Source organism: Danio rerio, chromosome 12 (assembly GCF_049306965.1).
Source record: "Danio rerio strain Tuebingen ecotype United States chromosome 12, GRCz12tu, whole genome shotgun sequence".
Lineage (NCBI taxonomy): Eukaryota > Metazoa > Chordata > Actinopteri > Cypriniformes > Danionidae > Danio > Danio rerio.
The window spans coordinates 491,639-517,871 of record NC_133187.1 but is presented as its reverse complement, the minus strand read 5'-3'; the positions used below and the strand labels follow the sequence as shown (position 1 = coordinate 517,871).

The 26,233-nt window shown below is 38.2% G+C and overlaps 4 protein-coding genes across 12 annotated transcripts in view; 3 read left to right on the top strand and 1 right to left on the bottom strand.

Moving 5' to 3' along the window:
* glp2r (glucagon-like peptide 2 receptor) overlaps window positions 1–12,470 on the top strand; it is a 36,787-nt gene extending 24,317 nt beyond the window's left edge. The window contains exons 4-15 of one of the 2 annotated variants that reach the window (XM_009306359.5): window positions 1,594–1,690; window positions 2,099–2,203; window positions 3,256–3,377; window positions 3,455–3,561; window positions 5,274–5,430; window positions 5,898–6,057; window positions 7,015–7,075; window positions 7,561–7,627; window positions 8,842–8,930; window positions 8,998–9,136; window positions 9,223–9,264; window positions 9,400–12,470. In XM_009306359.5, the coding sequence (XP_009304634.2) occupies window positions 1,594–1,690; window positions 2,099–2,203; window positions 3,256–3,377; window positions 3,455–3,561; window positions 5,274–5,430; window positions 5,898–6,057; window positions 7,015–7,075; window positions 7,561–7,627; window positions 8,842–8,930; window positions 8,998–9,136; window positions 9,223–9,264; window positions 9,400–9,732 (1,479 nt within the window). In that variant the 3' untranslated portion in view covers window positions 9,733–12,470. The remainder of the gene's footprint in view (window positions 1–1,593; window positions 1,691–2,098; window positions 2,204–3,255; window positions 3,378–3,454; window positions 3,562–5,273; window positions 5,431–5,897; window positions 6,058–7,014; window positions 7,076–7,560; window positions 7,628–8,841; window positions 8,931–8,997; window positions 9,137–9,222; window positions 9,265–9,399) is intronic. The other variant, XM_073917968.1, reaches the window with a different exon arrangement.
* Window positions 12,471–12,479: 9 nt separating this feature from the next.
* Window positions 12,480–14,621, bottom strand: rcvrnb (recoverin b). Its single transcript, NM_001317755.1, is given in 3 exon segments — window positions 12,480–12,598; window positions 12,887–12,998; window positions 14,241–14,621. Coding segments are annotated over 3 exon segments (612 nt in total).
* A 2,041-nt stretch (window positions 14,622–16,662) lies between these two features.
* pts (6-pyruvoyltetrahydropterin synthase) lies at window positions 16,663–19,964 on the top strand. The gene is given in 6 exon segments (NM_001098767.1): window positions 16,663–16,820; window positions 17,754–17,833; window positions 17,941–17,963; window positions 18,050–18,106; window positions 19,173–19,243; window positions 19,332–19,964. Coding segments are annotated over 6 exon segments (420 nt in total). The 5' UTR covers window positions 16,663–16,755; the 3' UTR covers window positions 19,456–19,964.
* Window positions 19,965–21,339: 1,375 nt separating this feature from the next.
* LOC100333572 (putative uncharacterized protein MYH16) overlaps window positions 21,340–26,233 on the top strand; it is a 43,166-nt gene continuing 38,272 nt past the window's right edge. For all 8 annotated transcript variants that reach the window (XR_012387732.1, XR_012387733.1, XR_012387734.1 and 5 more), the window contains exon 1: window positions 21,340–21,498. Coding sequence is in view for 5 of the 8 variants with exons in the window: in XM_073917953.1 (XP_073774054.1) it covers window positions 21,415–21,498 (84 nt within the window). In the remaining 3 variants the exon portion in view is untranslated. The remainder of the gene's footprint in view (window positions 21,499–26,233) is intronic.

The window sequence follows — 26,233 nt, the reverse complement described above, 5'->3', positions numbered from 1 at the left end:
ATTTGCATATGAATAATACAGTTAAATATCCGACTTAAACCCAGCATCTGCTAGAACACTCAGGATGCAGAAGTTGGCTTTGTAAATTAGGAAGAATGTAAATATTTATGTGTTCATTGTAGAAGTGTTTAATATCAGCTCCGCTGCGCTGGCAGACACACGGCGCTCTCTGGTATTAATGATAGTGTGATAATAATTTACATTCAAAGCTGAAGAGTCTTAAATCAACCCAAAAATACATTGGTTTTCTAATTGCTCAAAATAGTTGAGAGGAAACCTGCAGACTTGATTTGGAGAATATTTACAGGTGAAGACGACATTATAATCTCTCCTAAAATAAAATCGAGGCTTTAAAATATTTCCCAAGTGCTGTTTGGTGAGTTTAATAGTTTTAATAAATTATTTCAGAAAAATTAAATTCTTTGGTCTTTAAAGTGGTGCAGTGCATAATACTTTACTAGTCATTTTGCAGGATACACTGCACAAAATGCTTTTGTTTTTATCTTATTTAATATATACTTAGAGAAAATCACCTAATGAAATAAGTTAGTTTAACTCAAAGTTACTTTGACTTAATAAAGAAAAAGAGTTATGGTTACCCATAAACTGGTAATGTTAAGCAAAACTCAAACCAAATGAGTTATGAATGAACAAATTTAATTTTTTACTCTAATGCTTTAAATTAATTAAATGTATTTATTCAAGTTATGTCTATAGCGTACAACAAAATAATATTTGAACAAGATTACAAAGAAGTACATTTAAAATGAAGGTTCTTTATTGACATTAATGGTTAAAAACTAATAACTCTATGGAAAAGTTCATATCTGTATGATGGACAATAAATAGGAATGCATGTTTGTAGTGTATTCAACTTAAAGTGCAACTTAAAGCTTTGATTAAGTTTAATTAGGTTAACTAATTAATTAGACAAATTGAATAATCAGAAAACACAAGTGGGTTTATAATACTGACCTAAAAAAATATATATATATAAATATTTATATTTATGTTTAAAACGGCCAAACTGAAAATAATAACACTTTCCCCAGAGATAAAAACATAATAAAAATACTGTGAAAACTCCACTGATCACTTAAACATCAATTCTGCAGCTAATAATTTTGCTTATATTGTGTATCAATACTGCCACCTAGTGTTAAAAACCCCAAACACTCACATTTGATCAACACTTCTGTCTTGTTTCTCGTCTAAAATATCATTAAACTCTTACATCAAGAAACAGTTAAGTAAAACATGTAGTCTTGTTTTCAGAAATAATGTGTCAAAATGAAATGAGTTTCTCCTTAAAACAAGTGAAATAATCTGACAATGGGGAATTACGTCAAAAGGAAAAAGCTGGATTATTTTAATTAGCCCATTAGCAGATTATTTTGCTTGTTTTAGGGATGATCTCACTTAATTTTGACTCATTTCTGAACACAACACTGTATTTTTGTTTGCCTTTAGGAAATGCTTTTTGATTGAAGTATTTGTAGATTTTTGGACGAGAAACAAGACAATAAAAGCACATGTTTGCAGTATAAGATCTCTCACAGCATGTAAATATAGTGTGTTTGTGTTCTTCTGGAGGTCTCGGGCTCTGTGCTGGATGATCTGATCTACAAACGCAGTGAATATCAGGAGAACTGCACTCGATTCCTCACAGCCACTCTCCCTGCTGGAACTGGTGAGGCAAAACAGACACAAATGCTTTTCTTACTTAGAGTTTGTCTTGTTTACAGTACACATATCTACAAACTCTTAAATTAAAAAGCATTTTCAACAAATATAGTCTCATTTTCAGAAATAATGAGTCGGAATGAAGAGAGTTTATCATTAAAACAAGCAGAATAATCTGACACTGGGTGAGGAAATTACCTTATTTCAATGCAAAACAAGATTGTTTTACTCACCCCATTGGCAGATTAATCATCTTGTTTTAAAATCTCACTCACTGCAGTTTCTGAAAGCAACACCATGTGTTGTCAAATGCTCCTTAATTTAGGATTTTTTAGATTTTTGGACTAGAAACTCTTAGATAGTGTGTTTTGCAGTGTTCAGTATAGTCATCTGTGTGTTGTTCATGCCCTGACAGGAACTTTCTGCAATGGGACATTTGATGTTTTTGCCTGTTGGCCTCATTCATCTCCTGGGGTCGTCTCTGTACCCTGTCCTCCTTATTTACCCTGGATCAGAGAAGGTCAGATTTAACACTTTTATCTGTTATAATGTCCTGATCAGTCATTATTTCAGTCTTTGCCATGATGGCAGCACATAATATTAGACTGGAAAGTGACATGTAAAGGCTTCACTAGGGTAATGAGGGTAAAGTTAGGGTAATTAGGCAAGTCATTGTATAACAGTGGTTTGTTCTGGAGACAATCCAACACTAATATTGCTGAAGGGGTGAATAATATTGAGCTTAACATGACTTTAACACTATTAAACACTGCTTTATTCTGGCCCAAATAAAACTAACAAGACTTTCTCCAGAAGAACAGATATTAGAGGAAACACTGAGAACAACTGCTGAATCTGAGAAACATCATGAGGGGAACACTGGAGAAAGCAAACTAAATTCACAGGAGGGCGAATGATTCTGTCTTTTAGCTGCACATAAGGCATTATATAAGTAAAACTACACATGGGTGGCTCAGTGGTTAGCACTGTGGCTTCACAGCAAGAAAGTCGCTGGTTCAAGTCCCGTTGGCCCAATAGACCCGCTGTATAATATATTATGATTAATATAATTATAATTGTTGTACAATATATTATAATCAGTACAGCTCAGGATTTTTGACAGAAATGTATTTGACAGAAATATACATTACTTTGCCAACATCTTAAAACTGAAGACTCTTGCATCCAATAGATTTTGTGTATTTAAAGTCTTGTTTGTGCATTTAAAGGGATAGTTCATACAAAAATTAATTTACTCACACTTTACCTTCATTCATTTCTTCTGTTGAACTCAAAGGATGATATCTTGAAGAATGTTTGAAACCGGTAACCATTGACTTCCATTCTATATGTTTCCTACTGTGAAAGTCAATAGTTACCAGTTTCCAACATTCTTCAAAACATCGTCCTTTGTGTTCTACTCATATAGGATTGGAACCTCTTAAGAGAGAGCAAAAATACATTTGTGTGAACTAACCCTATAATTTGATGCAAACACCAAAACCACATTTCCTCCTTGACTCATTTTTGAATTAAATGCACACAAAACATTGACGATGTTGTAATTTTCAGGTGCTACTGGAAACGTCTATAAGGAATGCACCGTCAACGGCACTTGGAAAACTGAGGAGAACTCCTCCAGCGTATGGAGAAATCAGTCAGAGTGCGAAAACCATTATTTTTTCAAGTCCGAGGTGAATATTGCAGCCATACAGTGACGTATGGTGTCCGTCATGGTGTTATTCTTATGCTGATGTCTCTCTGCACGCAGGAGGAAGAGGTGTTCCGGCAGTCTGTGCTGAGAGTGCTGTCCATTGTTGGATATTCGCTGTCGTTTTCTTCTCTGTGTTTGGCTGTTCTGATCATGAGTCTGCTGAGGTGAGGGGAGTTCTGCAGGGCTCGCTCTCGGGTCCGCTTCAGTTTCATTTCAACAAGAAAATGCACAATTGGAGAGAAAGCGACAGAATTAAGAGAGGGGGTGTAAACTTTTGCACAGAAATCAGAGATCAACATTTGCATAAATTAATAAATATATAGACAACGTTTGAAGTGAGTGAAAGTATTTTGAATTTGTCTTAAGACATGGTTGTTTCATCGTTTTACGACAACTTTAATGAAAGGTTTTTGATGTTGACTATATGCTAATATATTAATATGCTAATTATTCAGCAAACATAAGCAAAATATGCCAATTTTGTTGTCTGGTTTATGTGCAAAAGTTGACACCCCTCTTATAATCGCTAATAGGCCAATTTGGCTTTACTCAAACACTAAAAATTATATTTTTTCTGGTCATTTTATCCATAATGATGGATTAAGATTGTTGAAAACCTTTTAAATCTAAAGATTAGGGTAAATTTTATATATTTATGATCCTCTGGGAAGCTAGTATCTTATGTAGCTTCTAACTGTTTGTATTAAATAAGAAAAACTATTAAGAAAACATGAAAATAGTGACTGTGCAAAAGTTTACACCCCCTGGCTTAACACTTTGGGTTCATTTGAACACAAAAAGCCCCAATTTCTCATAACATTTTATCAATAATGATCCGCTAAGAGTGGTGAAATCCTTTTACATGTAAAAATCTGGGTCAATTTAACAAATTTTGTCTTCTAGGAAACATGTAAGTCTCTTCTGTAGCTTCTGAAAAATTGGATTAAATTAAATATTTATGCAAAATATGAAAATGTGGACATTCGTTCTGTGCCAAAGTTTACACCCCTTGGCTCTCAAGACTTTTGGGGTCATTTTGCTTTGATTTAAACACAGAAAATCATAACATTTTATCAATAATGCATTAAAGGATGTGATAATTGTTTTTAAATTTAAAGATCAGGGTATATAACATACTTTGTCTTCTGGGAAGCATGTAAGTATCAGCTGCAGCTACTGAATTGTAATGTTAAGTTAAAAAAAAAGAAGCTATTTAGGAACAATAATAAAAAATGTAAACCTCTTCATTTTGTGAAAGTTTACACCCCTTGGCTCTTATCACTCTTGAGGCCATTTTGGTTTAATTTGAACACCTAAATTCACAATTCCCCATAAATTTTATCCATTACAATGCATTAAAAGTGGTTAAATCCTTTTAAATGTAAAATTCAGGGTAAATTTAACACATTTTGTCTTCTGGGAAACATGAGAGTAATTTATGAAGCTTTATTTAATGATAAAAAAAAAAACCATTTAGACAAAATATGAAAAAATGTCGACATTCTTATTCTGTGCAAAAGTTTTCACCCCCTTTAACGTTTTTGGGGCCAATTCAGCTCAACTTAAACACGTCAAAAACGACAACTTCTCTCATCCTATAATCCAGAATCTATCTGGGGAGTGCCGTTGACTCATTTACAATGCATTGGTTCTCTGATGAATCGCCCCTGTTCGCTTTGCTTACATTTAACCAATGTTCTCTGCCACGGCACTTACATAATTAGATTGATTTTCCAGCATGCGTCTCCAAGCTTCGCTGTTTATCGATCTGATAGATTCATTTCTGTTACTCCGTCTCTGGCTCCAGATACCTGATATGCTCATGTTATTTATAGTCGCAAAGCAATGAATGTGCTTTACCTGTTGTTGTTTTCAGGAAGCTTCACTGTACGAGGAACTACATCCACATCAATCTCTTTGTATCGTTCATGTTCAGAGCAATAGCAGTGATCACTAAAGAGGTTATATTACAAGTCGCCTACTCTAACCTGCCCCGGGACGAAGTGGGATGGAACAGCTACACCAAATCTGCGGTACAGAAACATTCGGTTATGCTCATTTTATCTGTTTAACCCTTGTGTGTGTTCACATTGACTCCCCCTTGGTGATGTTGGGGCTGTTTTTGCCCAATTGACTTCCATTGTAATCACATTTACAATCACAAAGCCATGGCAGCAAATAATACAAGTCTTGTCGAAGTCCAAGTTTTAGGAAGAACAAATATTAACTTGACTTCTAATGGAAGCCAACGGGTCAAAAACAGCACCAACATCACCAAAGGGGAGTCAATCTGTCCAGAGTGTGTTGATGAGATTTTGATCATTTCATAAAGCGTTTTCCCAATATATGTGTCAGAATAAGATCAGTCAGCAGAAATCATCACAGTTGTTGAAACACAGAGAAGGCTGTGGTCAAATGAAGCCTCACAATCAGCCCAGGGAGGATGAAAACGACCCAACAGCACTCTAGGGTTGTTACTGAGACTGCTCTTGTTCTCCAGATCTCCTTCATCTGCAAGGCGTCGAAGGTTTCTCTGGAGTATTTTGTGGGCTGTAATTATTTCTGGCTGTTGGTGGAGGCCGTGTTCCTGCACACGCTGCTGTTCACCGCCGTCCTCACCAGGAAAACTCTGCTGAAGAAGTACATCTTCATCGGGTGGGGTGAGGACGAGCATTCATACTGTGCACTCCACAAATGAGGACAGCAGGTCTTACTTTTAGTGTGTGTGTGTGTGTGTGTGTGTGTGTGTGTGTGTGTTCAATTTGTTCTGTGTGTATGTTCAACCCCACAGCCACATCAGTTAACAGCCCTGAGCAGGGCTGAGTGGGGTCAGTGTCTGGGTGGGAGAGCACATGGGAACACTAGGCTGCTGTTGGCAGTGGTGTTAGTGAGGCCAGCAGGGGGCGCTTAACCTGCGGTTTGTGTCAGTCCTAATGCCCCAGCCCATCATGGCTCCCAATCATCCCCATCCACTGAACTGGCTCCATCACGGTCTCTCCACTCCACCTATAGCTGGTGTGTGGTGAAGTGCTGGCACTGCTGCACACTGGTGGTGGTGTGGAGAGTTCCCCAACGTGTGTGTGTGTGTGTGTGTGTGTGTGTGTGTGTGTGTGTGTGTGTGTGTGTCTGTCTGTCTGTCTGTCTGTCTTGTGTGTCATGTTTTCAGTGTGTGTGTGTGTGTGTGTGTGTGTGTGTGTGTGTGGGTGTGTCTGTCATGTGTGTCTGTCTGTCATGTGTGTCATGTTTTCAGTGTGTGTGTGTGTGTGTGTGTGTGTGTGTGTGTCTGTCATGTGTGTCTGTCTGTCATGTGTGTCATGTTTTCAGTGTGTGTGTGTGTGTGTGTGTGTGTCTGTCATGTGTGTCTTTCTGTCTGTCATGTGTGTCATGTTTTCAGTGTGTGTGTGTGTGTGTGTCATGTGAGCAAACACTTATTGTTATGGATATAACTGTTTAATAAACGGTTCAGTTTAAACACACCAGGATCCATATTCTATATTGACAGAGAGCTGGGTCATTTTCAGAAGGCGTGTGTGTTGGTTTATGCTGAGCGCTGTTTGTATCATGTTCATCATTTATAAAAGTCGTCATATTTATTCTTCATTATTCTGCATCTTCAGGAACTCCTCTACTGTTCGTGATTCCCTGGACTGTCGCCAAAACACTGTATGAAAATAAAAGGTGTGTGTGTCTGATGTACTTTTGCTCATGATAAAGAAAATCAGACCATATTCATTCATTCATTTATTTAATTATTTAATTGTTTAACCAGGAATGTCCCATTGAGATACAATATCTGTTCTTCCAGGGAGTCCTGGTCAAGACAGGCAGCGTAGGACAAATTTATGAAACAAAATAAAAAATAAATATAATTATAATAATAATAATAATAATAATAATAATAAATACACGTCACAAAGACGCACAAAAATAGTATAAACCATAATGACCATCTTGACAATAATACGTCTCCATAATTACTCATATCCACTGTTATTATTATTGTTATTATTACTAATATTATTATTATTGTGTGTGTGTGTGTGTGTGTGTGTGTGTGTGTGTGTGTGTGTGTGTGTGTGTGTGTGTGTGTGTGTGTGTGTGTGTGTGTGTGTGTGTGTGTGTGTGTGTGTGTGTGTGTGTAATAATGTGTTGTGTGTTTAAAGCTGTTGGATGAATAACATCCGCTGGATCTGGTGGATCATCAGAGGCCCGATCACACTATCAGTGATTGTGAGTGTTTTCCTCTTTGTTCAGTGTTTGTGTACGTGTGTGTGTACATTTGTGTGTATGATTGTTTTCCTCTGTTCAGTGTGTGTGTGTCATGTGTTCAGTGTGTACGTGTGATTTTAAGCGTGTGTGTGTGTGTGTGTGTGTGTGTGTAATGCTGATTTCTCAGTGTTTCCTCGTGCCATCTCATCTCATGCTGCTCATGAGGACAGAAAACACCATCAGACCCTTCATATCTCAGAGGAAACTATTGTGTGATAAACCTACATATCAAACCATAATTAATTATTTTGTTAATAATTAAAATACATATATATAGTGTGTGTGTGTGTGTGTGTGTGTGTGTGTGTGTGTGTGTGTGTGTGTGTGTGTGTGTGTGTGTGTGAGATCAAAACCTGATCACTTTTTCATCTTGGAATTGTATCAATTTATTTAATTTTACTTATATCATATTGTTTTGATGTTGAATTAAAAAAACAATCAATTAAATAAATAAATTAAATAAATAAATATTTTTTAATCAATTTGGACATTTTTGCCCAGCTAATTGTTTTTTCCTAATTTTTGTCAATATTAAAGGAAATATATTTTTGCATCACGTTTGTCCTTTATTTGTAATTTTTAAGCTTAATTTTTTTTTTTACTCAAATCTGTAATAAAAAATGCAGTAAACGCAGTAAATTATTAAATGCAGTGATTCATTCATTTATTCACTTTCCTTCAGCTTAGTCCCTTTATTCATCAGGGGTCACCACAGTGGAATGAACCGCCAACTATTCCAGCACATGTTTTACACAGCTGATGCCCTTCCAGCTGCAACCCAGTACTGGGAAACACCTATACACTCATTCACACACACACACACACACACACACTTATACACTACGGCCAGTTTAGTTGATCTGTTCCCCTATAGCGCATGTGAACACCAACTGACCCAGCCAAGACTCAAACCAGAGACCTTCTTGCTGTGAGGCCACAATGCGACACCACTGGACACTGTTCGTCCCCTAAATGCAGCAATACCATACTAAAAATATAACATCACTCAAAAATAGTACGTTATGTACATCATTTTGCACAATATTACAAATTAATCTTAGTCATCTCAAACAAATTGAACACATTTGTCACAATTCTGATTGATTGATTGATTGATTGATTGATTGATTGATTGATTGATCTATTGATTTGATCAGTCTCCGTCTGTCTTCCAGGTAATCTTCTGCATTTTTCTGAAGATCATCAGACTGTTGTTGTCCAAGTTAAAGGCCGACCAGGTGAAGTTCACCGACTACAGATACAGGTGAGTGTCTGCTGTTTCTGCTGCTGCAGTGTTCATTAAGCCGATGCTCAACGTGTGTGTTCTGCAGTTTAGCTCGAGCCACACTGGTGTTGATTCCTCTGCTGGGCGTCCACGAGATCGTCTTCACCCTGATTATTGATGAATCAGTGGAGGGAAGCAACCGATACGCTCGAAACTTCGTCCATCTGACCCTCAGCTCCTTCCAGGTCGCAGATCTCAGGCTTTTCTTGACCTCCTGCAGGTTGAACTGCTTAAACGCCTCTAACAGGAGCGAAACCTCTGTGTTTTTCAGGGTCTGATAGTTGCGGTGCTGTACTGCTTCGCTAATGGAGAGGTACGCTGTCAGGATTATGTAAAACATTACCATAGAAACCTACTTTATATAAATACACAACCCATATAAACATTCACATACACATCTGCTAATTGAGTAAGTGTGCATGTAAATATGACGGTAATTGTGCTGCAGGTGCAGGCGGAGCTGAAGAAGCGCTGGCAGCTCTTGGTTTCCTCCAGTAGCTTCGAGGTTCACAGCTGTTTCTCAGACATTCACCCGAAACACCTGTGGAAGTTCTCACAGAAGAGTCCTAGGCCACACCCACAACACACAGACACCAATGAGGAGGGAGACCAGGACACCTCACAGCCACACCCACTGCAGCTCGACCAATCAGCAGAGGCGGTGGCCTGTGGGCGGAGCTCGGGCCTGGAGCTGTACATGAGGAAGAGTCTGTCCAGCAGTGACGGAGAAATGACTTTAGGAGAAACCATGGAGGAGATCATCGAGGAGAGCGAGTTCTAGGGTGAATATTTATACTGCAGCACTGTAAATGGCCTTGGTACCTGGCTTTTGTACATATGTGTATAATGTAATGTGATGCCATGAAGGAGCTCAACAATTTAAGCTTAGAAAGGTCATAATTGCTCAAGTTATCCCCAGCTAAACCAGCCCACGTGAACATAAATGCTTTACTAGTTTAGAGTAAATACTGTTTTGATCAATCCTATAGTAAAGTGTATTATACTGTATATAGTATTAATCTGCAGCCTACTGTAGTATTAACTTGTGTTTCAGTAGCAACTATAGAATCCAATAATATCCATCTGCAGACCCACAAACGTTTCAGGCACACACGATCCAGACAAACCATACAAGGTTATGACGGATGTTAATGTTGTTAACGTCTTCTCGGACATTTTCATATATATTTTCAATAAATATTGTACACAATAAGCACAGATTTATTCACAAATAAATCGATCCCTCCGTTAGACCACCTTGGTCCCACATTCATTTCGAAGGAGTGCTACCCTGTACTAAAATGGCGGCTCTGTTATCACATTCCTTCTAAAAGATACTAATAGCGTGGGCAACATCTAATGTAAATATCGATGGCAGATCAATTACTATAGTTAATGTGTTTCCATAGCAACTGTAGAATCACAGCAACAGATCAGTTATTGTAGTTATTTTGTTACCTTATCAACTGTGAAATCACCACAGCAGAATAATTACTGTAGTTGTTGTTACCATAGCAACTGTAGAATTACCATAACTGATTAATTACTGTAGTTGTTACCATAGCAACTGTGGAATCACCACAGCAGATAAATTTCTGTAGTTGTTGTTACCATAGCAACTGTGGAATCACCACAGCAGATTGATTACTGTAGTTGCTGTGTTACCATAGCAACTGTGGAATCACCACCACAGATTAATTTCTGTAGTTGTTGTTGTGGTTACCATAGCAACTGTGGAATCACCACCACAGATTAATTTCTGTAGTTGTTGTTGTGTTACCATAGCAACTGTGGAATCATCACAACTGACTAATTACTGTAGTTGTTGTTGTTGTGACCATAGCAACTGTATAATCACCACAACTAATTAATTATTGTAGTTGTTGTGTTGCCATAGCAACTGTAGAATCACCACAACTGATTAATTATTGTAGTTGTTGTGTTACCGTGGCAACTATAGAATCACCACAGCAGATGACGCTTCTAGACACTTCTAGAACCCCAAGTATGCAATTTTAACTGGATTTTATATGGGACACCAAATGATTATAGTGGTGACTCAAAATCCAAACATAAACCAACAGTTATAAAGTCATAAAGGGCTTCAAACACTGAAACACTAATGTTAAAACGTATTAATGTGATTCCACAGCATGCTAAACTGTTCATGTTTCAAATTATTTCCTACATTTTACAGCCAACACGTCCCAGGTGAGAGATCCTGTTTTAAACTCATTCACTATTTAATCTGCATTATGGAGAATTTATTTATTAGGATTAACTCCTTGAGATTTCAGAGGGGGTTAAACAATATATCATAACATAACAAAACAATACAAATGAACATAACTACTGTCTGTTTAAGGGCGCTTTATGTAAGGGTGTTCATGTATTAATGGCTTTTTATTGCCGATGTGTGAACAGCTTGTAATGAACTTTCCAAACAAGACCATGCTATGCTGTCTTGTAGACTGATTTTAATGTGCAAGACTCTGGAGAATCAAAAGAATGAATCAGAGTCATTCTGTACTGTAATTGGCACAGGTAGACATTAATTAAACTCAATGTTATTAGCATTACTTCCGGCCGTAGCTGTATCCCTTCTAGCTGCAAACCTGCATTAGAGCAGCTAACTGCAGTATTGGTAACCTAGCAACCAACAATAAACAAGGCCAGCGTAACGGAGTGAAATGTTCGCTTCGTCAGGGTTTATTCGGCATCTCCATCTAACGTTATTTGTAATGACCAAATTCATAAAAACCACCCCAATTGAGTGTAAAAATCCTTTTTTATTTCAAATGTAATAATTTTTCATGCGAGTCTTCAAAATGCACATTAAAACATGCTGATGGTAATCCAGATATTGTATATTTACTTTGCATTCGAGTCTCCCATGGGAAAATGAACCCTAGGCTTCTTCATTTTAGAGGTCGAACTGTGTATAAGCTTCATAGTGTAGCACGAATACTACACACCAGAGTAACAGCAGCACTAGTAGAATAGTAAACCGGTGTGCATGACTGTTACATTCTTGAGGAAATGATTTATATGCATTCATTTGCATGTGATGTCACTCACATGATGGTGATGATTGTGAACAGAAGTGACTGTGTTTTTGGTGTCAGTGTGTTTCATGGTATCCTAAAGACACAGTTCACCCAAAATATGACAATGACATTACTACAAAACCTAAAAGAGTTTCTTTCTGCTGTTGAATACAAATGAAGATATTCTGAAGAACGCTGGAATTAAAAACAGCTTCCACAGGAGGAACAAAAGAGTACAATTGAAGTCAATGGCAGTTTTTTTCCAGTATTTTTCAATATGCAAACTCAAGTAAGATGGGTTAGTAAGAAGTACTAACACTCCTGAAGTAATATGACAGATTTTTATTTCTGAGGTGAACTGTCTCTTTAAATCAGATGCATTTATGTTGGTGTTTGGAGTTGTAAGTGTCTGTCATGTTTAATGTTTTATACTGCATGTTGGCGGTAATAAAGAATATTTTTGTATGTTGAATTGCAGAAATCACTGTGTCTTCTCTTTGAGTTTTTCTTGCACTTTCTGTGGTTTGTCGAACTGAATGAGACGGAGGATGTGTTTGTTGTCCATCACTCCCTGAATGAACTCGCCCTCCGTTATTTTACCTGATGGAAAAAAGAGAAACATTATTAAGAAATTGTCTGGTAACACTTTAGTTTCAGTACCAATTCTCAATATTAACTAGTATCTTTTTATTATTAGCCTGTTATTAAGATGTTGGCTGTTTATTAGTAATTAAACTAAATTACACAATTTTAAGAACATTTTCTGCATGGTTTTATTCTACATCACTAATCCCACCCCACACATACACTAATATCTATTAAGAATTAATTAATAAGCAGCAAATGAGCAGCTTATTGAGCTAAAAGTCATAATTAATGGCAGCTTACCATTTTCTTTTTTCCCAAAAAAGTCCCATATTTTGTCAGTTCGTTTTTCTGGCGTGTTCTCGTCGTCAGGAAGGTTTTTCTGGTCTTCTTTGGAGATCATGTTGAATATTGACTGCAGAGAAGAGAAAATGAGAATGGACTAATAATGGGCTTCATCATTTATTCACAATTTGTATATGATTATGAGGGAAAAAATAAATCTCAAAAGTTATATAAATAAATGAATATATATAAAACTGCATGACATTTATTAGTCAATAATTCCTTTTAAACAACAATAATCCCCCTATGGCGTTACTATAGCAACTGTAGAATCACAACATATCAATTACTAAAGCTCATGTTACCATAGCAACTATAAAATGACCACAACATATTAATTACCATAACTGCCATGTTGCCATAGCAACTATAGAATGACCACAACATATCAATTACTATAGTTACCATGTTGCCATAGCAACTGTAGAATCACCACATCATATAAATTTCTAGTTACCGTTTTGCCATAGCAACTATGAAATGACAGCATTTCAATTACTATAGTCGCCATGTTGCCATAGCAACTAATAGTATGACCACAACATACCAATTACTATAGTTACCATGTTGCCATAGCAACTGTAGAATCACCACACCATATAAATTAATATAGTTACCGTGTTGCCATAGCAACTATGGAATGACCACAACATTTCAATTACAATAGTCGCTGTGTTGCCATAGCAACTATAAAATGACTGCAACATATCAATTACTATAGTCGCCGAGTTGCCATAGCAACTATAGAATGACCGCAACAAATCAATTATTATAGTCGCCATGTTGCCATAGCAACTATAAAATGACTACAACATATCAATTACTATAGTTACCATGTCGCCATAGCAACTATAGAATGACCACAACATGTCAATTACTATAGTTACCATGTTGCCATAGCAACTATAGAATGACCACAACATGTCAATTACTATAGTTAACATGTTGCCATAGCAACTATAGAATGACCACAACATGTCAATTACTATAGTTAACATGTTGCCATAGCAACTGTAGAATCAGCACACCATATAAACTACTAGTTACCGTGTTGACATAGCAACTATGGAATGACCACAACATTTCAATTATTAGTCGCCGTGTTGCCATAGCAACAATTAAATGACCGCATATCAATTACTATAGTCAATTAATACAGTCGTTGTGTTGCCATAGCAACTATAGAATGACCACTACATATCAATTACTATCGTTGCCATGTTACTATAGCAACTAATTCAATTACCTCACAGCAGATGTTACTGCATTAACTATAGATTTCTGTAGTATTTTTTTCATTAATTTTTTTCACCTTGACGATCTCGTGGATCTCGTTTTTGGTGATGCTGCCGTTCCGGTCCACATCATAGAGTGCGAAGGCCCACTCCAGCTTTTCCACAGTCTTGCCGGAGGAAGTGAGGTGCAGCGCCACTATGTACTCCTTGAAGTCCAGCGTGCCGTCACTGTCTGCGTCGAAGCTCCTGAAGACGTGCTGGGCGTATGCCCCGGGGTCTGCGTCTGGGAAGAAGCTGGCGTAGATGCTCTGGAACTGCTCTCTGCTGATGCGGCCCGTCGGACACTCGTTCAGGAACTTCTGGTACCAGGAGAAGAGCTGCTCCTGGCTGTATGTGGTGCTGGTCTGCAGCTCCTGGAGGACGTCTCTGGAGAGCGCGCTGCTCCTGGAGTTTCCCATCTCCGGTGCTCCCCTGCAGGCTCTGAAAGCTGAACCCGCGGCCTGTATTTAAGCTCTGCCGGGTTAAGAGGATTGCGCTGCTGGAGCTCTTTTGATTTGATATGATGGTGTTAGTGCAGCTTATGGAACAGCAGGGAACCTCCTGATCTCATCTGATGCTCTCGGATTAAATCACAATATGCCTGCGTGCAGAAACAGACACTAATTATTTTAAGTTTTATTCTAGTTGTCATCATGTAGGGAAACAAAACCAGTCATGAGGTTTAGGTTTTGGGAGAATAGCGCAGTAGGTAGTGTTTTTGAGCCTTGGCTGTGTCAGCTGGTGTTTCAGTGTGGAGTTTGCATGTTCTCCCCCCAGTCACTGCGCAATTCACCAATACTACATGTGTTTGGACTGTGGGGGAAACCGGAGCAACCGGAGGAAACCCACCGAACGCAGGGAGAACATGCAAACTCCACACAGAAGCACCAACTGAGCCGAGGCTCAAACCAGGGACCTTCTTGCTGTGAGGTGACAGCACTAACTACTGCGCCACTGCTTCGCCATGTACAAACATTTATAGGTAAATAAACAGATTCAGTGATGGGCTAAAAATCTGTGGAAATCTGTGCACGCAGATACAGTGTGGGCCTGTATAACTATTTGACGAGCTATAACTAAATATTAAGAAAATCAGCTTTAAAACCTTGTCTGTTTTTAAAATTGTCATTAGCATTTGTTTAATTAATGAATAAAAAAATAATATAATACATATATATAGTGAGAAACAGGGCCATGTACAGGGGGGTGGTCCTCACTTTGTGAACACATATAATAATGTTGATCTTAAAATGGTGTTAAAAATATGAATAACTGCTTTTATTCTAGCCGAAATAAAACAAATAAGACTCTCCTGAAGAACAAATATTATCAGACATACTGTGAACATCTTCTGAATATGTTCAATATCATTTGGGAAATATATATATATATATATATATATATATATATATATATATATATATATATATATATATATATATAATATATATATATATAATATATATAATATATATAATATATAAATAATATATATATATATATATATATATATATATATATATATATATATATATAATATATATATATATATATATATATATATATATATATATATATTTTTTTTTTTTTTTTTTTTTCATTATTAAATTTAACCTGCAGTTTTAAAATGAAAAATACAATTAAATAATACATTTTGAGGAACATTTTACAAATCACCACAAAGCCAGTCATTTTTAATATTTTTATTAATTGAATAAACCATTTCCCTTGACATTTGGTTTGTTAATATTTGTCTGAGATATGATTATTTCAAGATATATGGAATCCGAGGGTTAAAAAAAATCTAAATGTTGATCAAATCAACTTCATGATTGAACAAATGAAGCTCTTAGGAATGCATATTAGTAATGAAAAGTAAGTTTAGGTGTTTTTATGGTAGATAATGGAAGAAAACAAAGCATATAGCTGTCATCTGATGTATTCTGTGGAAACTGTTATAGAAATGTAAAATGCTTCATAATTAATTAAACATTATAAACAAATTGATCAAAAGTGATAGTAAAGACGTGTACACTATTTATCTATTCTCTTTTTTATATTGTTATATTTCACTTCACTAAATTATCAAGCAAAATTAAAACTCTTCTTGATTGTATAATAATTAAACACCAATACCTGTTCTTTTAGAGAGATTTCTGAGCTGATGCTGCTGAAAATACAGATTTAATGCTATTTTCTCATATATATTTAAATAGATCTTCATTTACAGAACATTACAGAGCTAAATATTGCTGATCAAGTAAATAAATGCATGATCAATAAACACACACACACACACGTATATGCATGTAAAACTGAATAATAACACTTTTGTCTGATCAGAGTGTGAGAAATGCAGAAAACACATGACGCTCGTGCACGTGGGGAGTGCTGACGTCACGGTATAATCGATTATGAGCTGCATATGAGGGGAGGATCCGCGAAGCCCCGCCTCCACTGAGCACAAATCATCAGAAATCATATATATAGATAGAAATATATATTCATATCTCGTGTTCAGTCGTAGATCTGCTGATAGAGGAGAGGAGGAGGATGAGTGAACGCGTCGCCTTCATCACGCGCGTCTGCAGCTTCAGCGCCTGCCACAGACTACACAGGTAATTAACTAACTAATCAATTAATTAACTAAATAACTAATCAGTAACTAGCCACCTGTAAACGGTCACTGAGGGATATTTTCAGCTGTAACGCTTTATATCTGCACGCTTTTGTCCGGCGCGTGCATGTGTGTGCGCGCGCTGTTTTTACTAATCTTATTCTTTGTATTTTCATGCTAACACACTTTCATGAGCACAACGTGAAATGTCGTACAACAGTTTTGCGTAAATTCGTTGATAATATTTCTACAAGCAGTCTGGATTGCGAAAAGTACTTGTTGCAGGAAGTCAGAAACACGCCTGCGTCAACAGGGAGGAATTCTGGGAAGTGTAGTTTAACGTGACCACGCGTAACAGTGATTTTCTTTCACTTTATTTCATCCTCTTTGATTAAACCTTCAAATAACAAACAAACTCTCATCTTCCATTGTTAAACATGTATTTACACACTACTGTATATCCAAGCAGCATATAATAAACTAAATAGTGCAATAAATAAAACATCGAATAATACTATAATGTAATTTACATTTCAGTAGGGGGTTAAGGCACTATTTTCTCTTTAAATGTGTCAAGGATTGAAATAAAAGTCAGAAATTATTTTTTAAATGTTGGAAACAAGGAGAAACTTTAACAAATCTAAACACTGAATTTACTAAAACATGATCTTTGTTACTGCTTATTTTTAGTCATTGATTTATTATTATTATTATTATTTTTATTATTATTATTATTATTATTATTATTATTAGCCCTATGAAATTATTTTTTTTTTTTTCATATATTTTGCAAGTGATCTTTAACAGATCATGTCGGTTTTCAGAGTATTTCCTATGTTTAGTTTGGCTGGAATGTGATGCATTGCTGTTGTTGTTGTTGTTGTTGTTGTTGTTGTTGTTGTTGTTGTTAATGCATTTATTGGATGTATTTCAGTAAATGTTTGAGTGATGAGGAGAATAAGAGAACGTTTGGGAAATGCAACAATCCTAATGGTCATGGCCATAACTATACAGGCGAGTTATTAAATATGTGCTATTAATTATGATCGCATTATCAGTGTCTCTCTTATGTCGTGCAAGAGCTCAAGTAAATCTCTTCATATGCTTCATTTCTGTTCTAGTTGAAGTGACGGTGCGTGGAAAGGTATGGCAGAACTGTCTATAAGCATATATGCAGTGCTCTGTGCTATAGTATTGTAAATGCACACGACTGTATTTCTGTTTTCATAGATCGACAAGAACACAGGAATGGTGATGAACCTCACTGATCTGAAGGAGTTTATTGAGGTACAGCCATCAGTTAATAATTAATATATTGATAAATGCTGTACAGGTCTTGTTCATTCTTATGTCATGTAATCGCATTAACTAATGAAACCTTAATGCAAAGTGTGACTGGAGAATTTTTTGCATGTAATCTACTGCTTATTAAATTTTAAATATAATTGTATACATACATACATATATATATATATATATATATATATATATATATATATATATATATATATATATATATATATATACACACTGTATAGAAAAATATACTTTTTAGAAGGGAAAATAGAATGTTTTTAAATGAAATGAGTCTTTTTTTTTTACACGTAACATATTTATTAATTAACAAATTATACCATGAATTGATTTTTGGCTATCAAAATAATAAGCATATTGAATCTATTTAATAAATTAAATGTAATAATAGTACTATTATTAATATTAACTATTATTAATATTACTATTATCAATAACTAATTCATAAAGGGTGACATGGTGGCTCAGTGGTTAGCACTGTGGCCTCACAGCAAGAAGGTCTCTGGTTTGAGTCTCGGCTGGGTCAGTTGGTGTTTCTGTGTGGAGTTTGCATGTTCTCCCCGTGTTGGTGTGGGTTTCCTCCGGGTGCTCCGGTTTCCCCCACAGTCTAAACACATGCGCTATAGGGGAACTGATCAACTAAACTGGCCGTTGTGTGTGTGTGTGTGTGTGTGTGTGTGTGTGTGTGTGTGTGTGTGTGTGTGTGTGTGTGTGTGTGTGTGTGTGTGTGTGTGTGTGTGTGTGTAAGTGTGTGTGTGAAAATGAGAATGAGAGTGTATGGGTGTTTCCCAGTGCTGGGTTGCAGCTGGAAGGGCATTTGCTGTGTAAAACATGTGCTGGAATAGTTGGTGGTTCATTCCGCTGTGGCGACTTCTGATTAATAAAGGGACTAAGCCAAAGGAAAATGAATAAATGAATGATTACCTATAATCAGGTATAGCAATAATGAGTGTGTATGGGTGTTTCCCAGTGCTGGGTTTATTTATACTAAAATAAATAATTAATAAAAATATTAATTAAATGTCAATAATGTGTTTAGGAGGCCGTCATGAAGCCTCTTGACCATAAAAACCTGGACCTGGATGTGCCGTATTTTGCAGATGTTGTCAGGTATGAATCTGCCCTGTGTGTGTGTTTGTGTGTTTGTGTGTGTGTGAGTGATTGATCAGAGACTCTGATGTTTGTTTGTGTCCCGCAGCACCACAGAGAACCTGTCAGTGTTCATCTGGGACGGCCTGCAGAAGCTGCTGCCTCACGACAGCCTGTACGAGATCAAAGTCTACGAGACGGCCAAAAACATCGTGATCTACAGAGGAGAATAGACTCAATTTTGTGTGTGTGTGTGTGTGTGTGTGTGTGTGTGTGTGTTTGCAGAAAGTGTATTAAAGTGAGAGCGGCACCTGCTGCGCCGACACCTGCACAACAACAGCAGATTAATGCAGGACAAGAAGCTCACACTGATCCTATTACACACACCTCTATACACACACACACACACACACACACACACACTGATGAACAGACACACACAGTCATGCATACAACAATTACACTGATGAACACATCACACACACACACACATACACATATAAATATATGCACACAATACACACTAATAAACATCAAACACACATACACACACTGATACACACACACACACTCTCTCTCAGACTGATGAACAAACTGTCACAAAAACAAATTACAAACATTGATGAACACATCACACACGCGCACACACTGATGAACACACATCACACACATGCATATAAACACACAAACTGATAAACACACTGTCTCACATACAGGATACACACACACTGATGAACACACATCACACACATGCATACAAATACACCCACAGTCACACTGATGAACACCACACACACACACACACACACACACACACACACTGATGGACACATCAAACTCCTGCATACAAACACACACACACACACAAACACACACGCACACTGATGAGCACATCACACACATGCGTACAAAACACACACTCACACTGACTCATGCACACACTGTCACACAAACAAAGACAACTCACACACATCACACACTGATATACACACACTGATGAACACACATACACACACTTATTGATTAATTTGTAATAACACTGCTGTCTGTCAGAAGATGATCCTCATCAGTGTGTGTGTGTGTGTGTGTGTGAAGTGTAGTAGTTGCTGTGTTCCTCCAACAGATGGCGCTGCTCATTGAAGTGTGTTTTAGGATGAGCGCTGGTTATGGTGCTGTGTGTGTCTTCATGTTGTGTGTGTTGGAGATTAAACACATCAGCGGTGATGATTTATTTATTTATCAGTGTCTGAGCCTCTGATTCAGTCAAACTCGTCATATAACAGATGAACACATGATTTATCAACATTAAAGTCATTTAAAATCTAGTCAATTTACCTCTCTCACACACACACACACACACACACACACACACACACACTCCAGATTACAGGTCATGGATGGCAGAGCAGAAAATTATGATTCTATGATATTTGTCCTGTCATGCATTTATTTTGTGTGTGTGTGTATGTGTGTGTGTGTGTGTGTGTGTGTGTGTGTGTGTGTGTGTGTGTAAATACAAAGTATTGTTGATAACAGCAAGGATATTTTAAATAAATACTTTCATTTATTAATTTTCCTTCAGCTTAGTCTCTTTATTCATCAGCGGTTGCCACAGCGGAATGAACCACCAACTATTCAAGCATATGTTTTACACAGTGGATGCCCTTCCAGCTGCAACTCAGTACTGGGGTACACTCATACACACTCATTCACGCACACACACACACACACACACACACACACACACACACACACACACACACACACACACACACACACACACACACACTTATACACTACGGCCAGTGTAGTTCAGCAATTCCCCTATAGCGCATGTATTTGGACTTTGGGGGAAACCAGAGCAACCCACGCCAACACGGGGAGAACATGCAAACTCCACACAGAAACACCACCTGAACCAGCCGGGACACGAACCAGCGACCTTCTTGCCTACTGTACACATCCACATAGAAATCAACAGTGCTTTTTAAGTGTGTGTGTGTGTGTGTGTGTGTGTGTTCGTTCACTGTTCAGTGAGAGTGGATGTTTTCCTCTGTGCTGTAGTTCCTCCTCCTGCGCACGTGCGTGCGTGTGTGTGTGTGTGTGTGTGTGTGATTAGACGGTATGCGGCTCAGACTCAGGTAACACACTCTCTCAGACAGCAGGATGGCGAGTGTGTGTTTGTGTTGAGAATGGAGAAGAAAGTGTGTGTGATCCAGACTGACTTCCAGCAGAACAGACCCATCATCGCCATACACAGCAAACCACTGGCTCACGTAAGACACTCTTAATTCTTTATGAGCTACACACACACACACACGCGCGCGCGCACTCTGTTTGGTTGTAATCGTGTGAAATCAGTGTACTCTGTCGGGACTGGCAGATATGAATATGCAGGTGGATCCAGACTCTCGGGGGTTTTCTCGGGAATGTAAACAAAGAGTTGAAGAAATGAGGGGGCTTCCAGCTCTTAAAGAGACAGATCACTCTAAATCACACTTACGCTCACTCTAGTGGACTGAGGTAAAGTTGATTAAACATTTACACATTTACTACACAGTATAATTTCAGAGAGGCATGATCTCAAATGAGGGAAATCATTTCAAAGTACACCATAGTTTGATTAATTAAGTAGTGCTCGTGTTGTCGAAGTCACACTTGCATGTGATATGAGACCCAATATTTACATTAGCGTGGTAAACACTATATAAACTTTATTTATACTTGTCTCTTTTTATTCCTGTTTATGTAAAGCTCTTGGAATTGCCACTGTGTGTGTGCTATAGAAATAAGCCATGCATATGTATGTTTAAGATGTCACTAATTGAATATGTGAATATAAATCCATCAGCACCCTTCTCCACTTCACTGAGCCATGGAGATTCCCTGAATAAGCTGAATAATGCACTTCAGGATGCTGAACTATGAGACAATAATGTGCGCCTGGGGTGGCACAGTAGCTCAGTGGTCAGCACTGTTGCCTCACAGCAAGAAGGTCTCTGGTTTGAGTCTCAGCTGGGTCAGTTGGTGTTTCTGTGTGGAGTTTGCATGTTCTCCCCGTGTTGGCGTGGGTTTCCTCCGGGTGCTCCGGTTTCCCCCACAGTTCAAACACATGCGCTATAGGAGAACTGATCAACTACATTGGCCGTAGTTGACGGTTCATTCCGCTGTGGTGAATAAAGGGACTAAGCCGAAGGAAAATGAATGTATGAAATCATTTTGGCATTACAGTACAACATTATTCGCAGTTAATTAAACAGTGCTGATGTTGTTTTGAAGTCAGTCTTGCGTGTGATATGAGACCTAATATTAAAGGCAGCATGGTAAATAATATCTGTTCATCTAATATTTAAGTTGTCACTGAATGAATGTGTGAATATGCTGCGAGACCAGCAATGTTTATGACGACGACAACACAAAATACTCTGTACAACGTTTGACGTTTGTCTCCTGTGAAATATTTATTCTCGTGTGTGTTTCACTGAGCAATGGATTTTTCACAGTGTGTCCTATAATATGTCTTCTGCAGAAAGTTATTAATTTTAGTTTAGCTGGAATGATGCAGCTTTTAGTTTTTTTTTTTTTTTTTGGGGGGGGGGTGTCTACAAAACAAACCACTGTTATACAATAAACTGCCTAAAGTTAGTTATAATATTAATATTATTTATTAAATTATACATTAATTGTGTTTTATTAGGCTCAGTGGTGTCACACTGATCAGTTGGTGTTTGTGTGTGGAGTTTGTGTAGGACCGGCGGGGTTACATTGGTGTCGTGACCTGGATGGGAGTGAGGTTTAAGGGGGTGAGTGTGACGGAGGCCAGCTTGTAAGTTCTGTGCAGGTAAACCTCACTGCTCTGAGCTCTAAAGGTGCTCTAGCGACAGATGCTAAAGGCCATGGTCTTAAGCTTCCTTGGTAGATAAAACCAGCTCCCATGCGAAAGGTCGCCGGTTCGGTCCCAGCTTAGAGCGAGTTGGGCGATGTTGGACCGGTGGGGGTTACATTTGCATGTTCTCCCCGTGTTGGCGTGGGTTTCCTCCGGGTGCTCCGGTTTCCCCCACAGTCCAAACACATTTTACACAGTTTATTACAAGGTTTCTGTAGTGTAATATACAAAACCAACCCAGACAGTATAGCACTGCAGACTAGTACACATGTGCTTTTCAAGGTCAAAAGTTGCTGAAAGAAAGATCAAGAGCCCATAATGCAGCTCAGAAGCAGAAATAAATAAGGAAATAAAAAAACAAAAATCACAAAAATTGTGAATTTGTAGATCTTATTTAACTGACTGAACACTCATTCATTCATTTTCTTGATGGCATAGTCCCTTTGTTAATCTGGGGTCGCCACAGCGGAATGAACCACCAACTTATCCTGCACATTTTTACACAGAGGATGCCTTTCCAGCTGCAACCCATCTCTGGGAAACACCCACAAACACTCATTCACACTCATACACTGCAGACAATTCAGCCTACCCAATTCCCCTATAGCGCATGTGTTTGGACTGTGGGGGAAACCGGAGCACCCGGAGGAAACCCACACCAACACGGGGAGAACATGCAAACTCCACACAGAAACGCCGACTGGCGTGAACCAGCGACACTGTGACCTTCTTGCTGTGAGGCGACAACACTAAGTAACTACTTATTTAAAATGAGCTGAATAAACTCAGTTCTTGAGATTTCATTGGGACAACTTAATTTTTTATGTTCAGTCCACATAAATTCATTAAAAGTGTGATGTTAGGTTAATCAATTTGTGTTGGACTACGATAATGAATGGTGTGGAGCCCTGCATATTTTACAGAGAAACTTAGTTGCTATCTTATATCTATTTCTTAAACCCTTTAAAAGACAGAAAAGGCAGAGAGAGAGAGAGAGAGAGAGAGAGAGAGAGACAGAGAGAGAGAGAGAGAGAGAGAGAGAGACAGAGAGAGAGAGAGAGAGAGAGAGAGAGAGAGAGAGAGAGAGAGAGAGAGACAGAGAGAGAGAGAGAGAGAGAGAGAGAGACAGAGAGAGAGAGAGAGAGAGAGAGAGAGAGAGAGAGAGAGAGAGAGAGACAGAGAGAGAGAGAGAGAGAGAGAGAGAGACAGAGAGAGAGAGAGAGAGAGAGAGAGAGAGAGAGAGAGAGAGAGAGAGAGGTTTGTGTTCAGTTTAGTTCATGGATATTGAGGAATCCATATGTCTGTTGTTATAATAGGCTTGTTATTGTAATCTGCACATTACGACGTCTTTCACAACATTCGCTGCACTGGAAGCAGATGTTTCATGCGTGATTTACTGGACATAAAGTTATGACATAATAGCAGATCAAAGCCGCTTCTGGTGCATTTGTGCTGCAGATGCTTCGTAATTGAGTCCGCTTACAATTTCGGCAGGACAAAAGATGACCGAGATATAAACTGAAACAAGATTAACGATGCCATCGCAACTCATCTGCCAGAAAGGTGGAGGAAAACACAGACAAATAAAAAGATGCATCACATCTATGCAGACTAGAACAAGCAGTTCACTCCACTGAATTAATAGACAATATTGCACAGCTGAGCTGGTGAAGTGGCCGTTACTCATCACGTGAACATTATTGTCTGATAATCCAACATCCTGAAGTGCATTATTCAGCTCGCTCAGTGAAGAGCTCATCATTTTCATTAAGCTTAGTCCCTTATTCATCAGGGGTCGCCACAGCGCAACTATTCCAACATATGTTTTACACAGCGGATGCCCTTCCAGCTGCAACCCAGTACTGGGAAACACCCATACACACTCATTCACACTCACTCATAAACTACGGCCAGTGTAGTTGATCAGTTCCCCTATAGCGCATGTGTTTGGACTGGAAACCGGAGCACCTGGAGGAAACCCACGCCAACACGGGGAGAACATGCAAACTCCACACAGAAACACCAACTGACCCAGCCGAGACTCAAACCAGAGACCTTCTTGCTGTGAGGCAACAGTGCTGACCACAGAGCCACCATGCCACTAGTTATAATTAGATTATGCAAAATAATATCCACTGTAAATATGCTTAAAAACAAACTTATTTCTGGTTAATTTTATTTTAATTTTGAATGTGTGTGTGTGTGTGTGTGTGTGTGTGTGTGTGTGTGTGTGTGTGTGTGTGTGTGTGTGTGTGTGTGTGTGTGTGTGTTTGTGTGTGTGTGTGTGTGTGCGCAGTTGTGAAACTCACTGAAGGAGCACTAATGTGTGTGTGTAGCCGCAGCTCCAGATCTGCTGTGAGTGATTGAGTGTGAAGCAGGAATGTGAGCGTCTGCCAGATCAACTCTGTTTACCGCGGTAAAGACACTGAGGCCAGTGCTGATCACTAATAATCACAATTCTCTCGTCTATCGGCTCTGTGCTGTGAACTTGATCCTCCTCAAACCTGCAGCAGTGTATCGTTCTGTGGAACACACACACACACACACACACACCCACACACTCTTCTAAGCGCAGAGGTATTTCTGCTGGCTCTCTTTGATCTCCTGTTTGGGCGTTCTCCTCAGTGATGAACTGTCCAGCATTATGCATCAGAGCCTCAGATACAGGACTGGGCTGTTTTTCCTGGTGACAGACGCTCTGGCTGCAGCTTCAGCTCTGCGCATCTCTCAGACAGATTTTGAGCTTGTTTTGGAAAATTAGCGCACATCTGTTATTTCATCCAGGAAGGCATCTATGCGGACATGTCGAATCCTGTTAAACAGAGAATGATGGAAGGATGATGGATATTAAAGAATAAAGCTCCTATATGACTGTAAATACTGTAGTCATTTAGTAAATGTTGTAGTGTTTTGGAGCAACGACTTGATTAATCTGTTGTGTGGTGATTCTATAATTGCTGTGGTAATCAGTTATTAACATAACAGTTACTAGTTGATGTGTTACCTTATCAACCGTAGAATCACCACAACAGATGAGTTACTATAGCTGTTGTGTTACCAAGGCAACTGTAGAATCAACATGACAGATTGGTCAATATAGTTGTTGTGTTACCATAGCAACTGTA